The sequence below is a fragment of the Cariama cristata genome, unplaced genomic scaffold (assembly GCF_000690535.1).
Source record: "Cariama cristata isolate BGI_N322 unplaced genomic scaffold, ASM69053v1 scaffold26693, whole genome shotgun sequence".
Classification (NCBI taxonomy): domain Eukaryota; kingdom Metazoa; phylum Chordata; class Aves; order Cariamiformes; family Cariamidae; genus Cariama; species Cariama cristata.
In genome coordinates, this window is record NW_009608209.1 from 1 (window position 1) to 6,113 (window position 6,113).

The 6,113-nt window shown below is 57.9% G+C and overlaps 1 protein-coding gene across 1 annotated transcript; it reads right to left on the minus strand.

The window, feature by feature from the left end:
* Nucleotides 1-5: 5 nt before the first annotated feature.
* Nucleotides 6-5,367, minus strand: IDH3B (isocitrate dehydrogenase 3 (NAD+) beta; the record flags this gene model as incomplete). Its single annotated transcript, XM_009697047.1, has 10 exons — nucleotides 6-172; nucleotides 572-632; nucleotides 952-1,046; nucleotides 1,159-1,305; nucleotides 2,038-2,140; nucleotides 2,588-2,721; nucleotides 3,165-3,297; nucleotides 3,821-3,881; nucleotides 4,317-4,437; nucleotides 5,269-5,367. Coding segments are annotated over 10 exons (1,044 nt in total), but the record flags the coding sequence as incomplete, so codon positions are not given.
* Nucleotides 5,368-6,113: the final 746 nt, after the last annotated feature.

Sequence of the window (6,113 nt, forward strand, 5' to 3'; positions counted from 1 at the left end):
GGACGCGGTGCGGGGCTGTAAGCTACGGGAAGCTGCTGCAGGGTGCAGTGAAGGCCCCGACTCCCCGGGGCGAGCGGGGTTCCTAGGCACCATAGTGGGGGTGCAGGTTGTCAATCACAGACTTCACGAAGTCAGAAGTGGTGGAGTAACCGCCCAAGTCCCGTGTCCGAACCTAAAAATCCAACACAGGGAAGGGGAGAAACAAGGGAGAAATGTGACCGTGAACCGAGTGAAATGATTGCGAGGCGGGAGAGGAGAGCAGCTTCCCTCTATGCGCCCTGCCAGAGACCCCCAGCGGGGCGGCACGCGAGAAAGAGGCCGTCCGACGTCCACCAGCCCTGCCAGAGCGTCCCTCGCCAGCAAGCACCGCTACGGCAGCAGGAGCAATCCCCGAGAGAAGCGCAGAGAGCTGACGACAGCCGCAGCGGCACGCACGCAGGTTTCTGAGCTGGAAATGGGTGAGGAGGCCGGAGACTCGCACTTGTCCGTCGGGGAGAACGCAGAGCGGCTCGCTACCACAAACACGCACACAGCTACGGGCACACAGCAAGGCCGGCGGCCTGACACTCACTTTTCCGACTTTGATCACCTTCTTCACCGCATCCGCAATCAAATTGGAGTGGAATTCCAAGCTGGTGAGGGAAAAGGAGCTGCGGGTCAGTCTCTCTGTCAGCCCCCACTGCCCACACTCCCCGGCAGGGCCGAGGCAGCGCTGCCCACCCCACCGCACCCCCACGCGAAAGGCACCTACTTGAGATGCCGCAGCATGTTGGCAGCCGAGAGCAGCATGGCCGTGGGATTGGCGATGTTCCTGCCCACGGCCTGGGCGAAGGGGTGGCGGGCGCCCTGCGGGAGGGTCAGTCTCTCTGTCAGCCCCCACTGCCCACACTCCCCGGCAGGGCCGAGGCAGCGCTGCCCACCCCACCGCACCCCCACGCGAAAGGCACCTACTTGAGATGCCGCAGCATGTTGGCAGCCGAGAGCAGCATGGCCGTGGGATTGGCGATGTTCCTGCCCACGGCCTGGGCGAAGGGGTGGCGGGCGCCCTGCGGGAGAAGAAGCCACGGTTCTTCCACACCCCAGTCCCCAGCGGCCCCCTCCCAAGAATCCGGGGTGCTGGTACGGCACAGCAGCTTCGCGGGAGCCGAGAGTCCTCACCATCTCGAACACGGCGTACTCGGCACTGTAGCTCTCCCCGGGAACCACGCCGGCGCCGCCCACCAAGCCAGCCGCCAGGTTATCGATGATGTTCCCGTACAGGTTCGGCATGACCAGGACATCGAACTGGTAGGGGTTCTGCACCAGCTGCACGGAGGGAACAGGAGGACGTGAGGCCCTGCATGCCCAAGACGGGCTGCAGGCAGCTCGACAGCCCTCAGGACAGGGCAGAGTGCACAAATCTGGTGGAGTGGCAGAACCCACTGTGTCTGACAGCACCCCCAAACTGTGCTGAAGTGACAGCTGGGAGCACACAGAGCCCTGCTGAAACGGCTCGGGAGCCACAGCCCTACCTCACCTGGCAGAGTTTTGCAAGCCCAGATGAGACATAGTTGCGCCAGGGGAGGTTTAGTTTGCGTATCAGGAAAAATTTCTTCCCCAACAGGGTTGTCAGGCACTGGCACAGGCTGCCCAGGGAGGTGGTGGCGTCCCCATCCCTGGAGGGATTTAAAAGCCGTGTAGATGTGGTGCTGAGGGACATGGGTTAGTGGTGGCCTTGGCAGTGCTAGGTTAGCGGTTGGCCTCGATCATCTTAAAGGTCTTTTCCAACCTAAATCGTTCCGTGTTTCTATGATTCTAAACACCCCTGCGACCTTCAATCCCCGCAGCTCCTGCCCTCAGCTAGAGCAGAGCAGGGAGAAGGCTCCTGTCTTGTGCAAGGAGCAAACCTCGGGCCAGGGGCCAGGGCGGCCGCCCGGACCTGCCAAGCTGTCGCTGGCAGCAGCTTTTCAGGTTTCAGATCTTTCTGGCTGGGCTCAGCTGGCCCCACAGCAGCAGGCGGTGCAGAACAGCTCTGGGGCAGGGCAACGGGATCCTCACCTGCATGCAGCAGTTGTCAATGATCATGGTGTCAAATTTGATCTTGGGGTACAGTTCTGCCACTTCTTCACAGCACTGCAGGAAGAGCCCATCACCTAATTTCCTGAGAGACAAGAAACACACGAAGGGGTTTGCAGGACAGCAGCACAATCAGGACAGCAGCAGGCAGCAATGCAATAGCACGTGGCGTCCCACTGCAGCGGGGCAGCGGAAGGCAGGCAACCCTAGAGCCCCCCACACCACCGCACACCCACAGCACAGGTGGGGAAATCGGGGCCCAGGGGGAGCAACGAGGGATTAGCTTTCAATGCCAGAGCTCTTCCCCTCTCAGTTGGCAGCCTCCAGGATGCAGCTGTTGGGCCTCATGCTGGAGACGAGACCATACAGAGAGAAAAAACCACTATTCCCAGGGAAAGCCCAGCCCCTCTGGAACCAGACTGGCCCTGCTCTGATCGGGATCCAAAGCTGAGAGCAACAAGGCCCCAGACGTGACAGCAGTCGCGCGTCTGACAATCAGACAGCGTTCCAAACCTGCTCCCGTGGCACTCACATAATGTTGGCTTTGTGCACAGCCGTAACCTTCGAGCGCCCTTTCTTGGTGGCGTAGTCAAAGGCGAACTTGGCGATGCGCTGCGACTTGGCCCGGGTGATGATCTTCAGGCACTCGATGACTCCCTTTGCGCTCTGGCCAGGAAAGGGAGTGTGAGCAGCCCTCGCGCGCACCACGCAGCCCAGCGCCGCGCCTCACCAACCCCCACCACGCCGGCAGCCCTGGCGCTTCGAAAGAGATGTGGTGTCTTTGCCGGATCACCCCTCATCGAGGGGTTCCTTAATACCCACGTCTCTTTTTTGTGGCATTATCCCTCCTGCAGCCCAACCCCATCCTCGCTGGGTCTGCGTGTATTCCTGTCACTAAACACTCCCCGGGTTCCATCACTGTCTCTGGGTACATCACTGCTGCTCCAGCCAGTTCCGCTGCGGTGCTGAGCAGCTCTGGTATGGAGAGCAGGAACGTGTCCCTGGCAGCGAGGAAAGCCGCACATCCCGAGGCAGGTTTCCCTCTCCTCCAACAAGGCCAGCAATAACCCCAAGCAGAGCGCCCGTGTGCTGGTGGGAGGCTCCCGTACCTCATGTTCCAGCGAGCTGTACTCCCCCTCTGTCTGCTCACGGATGATCACGAGGTCCAAATTGTTGTGGCGTGTTTTATAGCCCGGTAAGCTCTTCACATGGACAACATTTGCAAACAGGTCTAATTTGCGCCTGCAAAGCAGCAGCACAGTCAGCGTTTCATCACAACCTATTTCTGGGGCAGTGACTGTTCCCTACAAGTAATAGGGGTAACAGCTGGTGACAGTGTGAACAGCTCCCCACCCTCTGACACCTTCCCACAGCTATCTGTCCATCTATCTATCCACCCATCCATGCACCTTTCCCCTCAGGATCACGAGCCGGCCGCACCTCGTCACAGCATGGCTTCGATGACCCCCTGTCGAGGCAAACCACCACTGGCTGTTTTCCAGCCACCCACCCCCTGCTCCCCAGGACCCCCAAAGCAGCAGGCAGCAGGCTCACACTGAACAGAGCCAGCTCCTGCCCACAGACAGTCCCTCAGGATCTTTTCCTTCCCAATAACGTATTAATTTCCCACCTGGCCTAGTCTTGCTTCTTCCTTTGGCCCCCAGTTCAGCGGCAGAACACCACGACCAAACGCAATAGGGTTTTCCCAGCGATTGACGTGTTGGTGCCCAGCCCCGCCCGGCAGCCGAGCAGGGTCAGAGCTCACCTGAGCCTCATGTCGTAGGAAGCCAGCTCTCCCTTGTACTCCATGGGGGTGTGGATCTTGCCTGCAGGACATCATCGAGCAGGAGTAAGAACACAGAGCACGGAGCACGCTGACAGCTGCTAAGGACATCACTTGAACCCAGGCGACAGGGCAGCAAGGGCTGGGGCAGGGGATGCTTCAACAGACCCTCAGCCAAGCATGGGGACAGATCTCTCGCCATACGGGACCCTGACAAGGCCCTTTGCTTCTCTGGGCCACGCTAGGAGATCTTGTTTCAAAAGCAGAAGCCAGATGTAACCTCCCCTTTGGTAAATTCAGTAAGCACTTCAGCAATTTGCTGCTTAGATTAAAGACAGCATGTTTCCTTCTCCAGGACCTACCACAGAAATTCCCGCCCTCTGAAAGCACCCGATGGCATTTGAGGTGAGGGAACGTCTCCTGCAGGCAGAGCAGAAAGCCGCTCCTTGCCGGACGGACCGCTAGCGTGCTTCCTCACCTATAAGGGCGACTTTGCTTTCCTTCATAGAGTCAACCACCTGATCCAGTTTTTCTTCCGATGCCATGTTCTGCACCTCACTCAGGTGATGCTCATCGAAGACCACCGGCACGCTTGCAGCCTGCGCGAGAGATGCAGGGACAGAGCCGTCGCCCCGTCAGATCAGAGACTCGGTGAGGACGTTGCGCTACACGTTACAGAGAGGCTCGGAGAGCTGGGATGTGAACCCTTAAACCAGCCAGGCTGCCTGCTCCGTGAGAAAAGGGAACCGGGCTCCTGAAATGCTGAACCTGGACCTCTGGGTCACTTCAGTTCCAACTGAACAATGTTTTCTGTCCCCTTTAACACCAGGACGCCCCTTCCTTACTGTAATTACAGCGTAACCGACACCGTGGCAGACACCGCCACGTTTGCTGCCTTCGATGTGACAGAACTTGGGCGCTAGAAGGCAGAACTATGAACTACTGACTGCCTCCCCGAGTTCCGACGTTGCTGCAGGGCTCACCACAGACTAGGAGGAGGTCAGAAGGACACAAAGGGCTCTGGACAATGACAGCCCTGTGGCCACGTTCCCGACAGGAGCACTGAGGACAGCCTGTGTCCTCCCTGTCACCGGCCTGGACAGCATCAGCGCCTGCTGCTGCCTCAGCAGAGGGAGGAGGACCGAGCAGGCGATGGACCCAGGCTCTGCTGGCCCCAGGACACGGTTCCAGACTGGGAATATTTTCCCATTTAAGAGTGAGACAGTTTGCAAGACTGCTGCTCAAGCTGAACCTATTTATGGGAAGGGGGAGATCCCAGGGTTTTCACAACCAGCTCTCTTCTGCACCGGAGGAGACGGACAGGTTGGTCCTGGAGGGTCTCCGGATCAGCAGCATCTTTAACCAACTCTGCAGCTGCTGCTCCTCCCCTCCCCGCCCACCCCGTCCCACCGAGGGGCAGGAGCCCTCACCTTGAACACCTCCTTGACGGCGTGCATGAGCTCCGGGCCCACCCCATCTCCGGGCAGCATGGTGACCTGGAACGTGCCCTCAGACTTCACATTTTCTGACTGCACAGAAAGCAGAGAAGAGTCAGACCTTCTGCTGCACCCCAGAGCCTGATCCAAACAGGACCCCTAACCTGCAAGCAGGGAGCTAGAGGAAGGTTACTTACAACATGAGGAATATCTGCACCCATAGCACAGTTTTTAGTAATAAAAATTTAGTGCAGCACTAACAGTGAGCTTGAACTTAAAGAGCTCCTGCTCCTGTGTCGTTGCGAACACATCGCACAGCAGAGACACTCGATATCGTGTCACCCACTGGCAACCTAAAGGCCTTTGCCTCACACAGTGGTTCCAGGTGCGATCTCTCCCCCTGCACAGCAGAAATCCTTCTTACTGGGAGCTAAGAGCACAATCTTGTGTTATTAAATTTTCCCTCATTCCTACTTCACGTCCTCAGGATCTTCTAAGCCTTCCTGTGCAAGTCTCACCTTCCTGTTGTATTCACATTGTCCCACAGCTTTTTGCAAAGCATGCTGGTTTTTTTCGGGTCCTGAACACAAAATCAGTCTCCAAGATAATTCTTGAGACGTCCCACACATGATCCACCTCCAAATCTATGCTGCCTGCTCCCTCACCATAGCTGCCTCCTGTTTTTACACAGTCCTTTTACTAACCCTCGCTTTCTTTAGCCAGTAATTCCCCGTACAGAGCTGACCTCCAGACACGGGATTTCACAGAATCAGCCTCAGGGACTAGACAGTCACAGTCAGAGACAAGAATTTCACCCAACAATTTAATCGGACAACAAA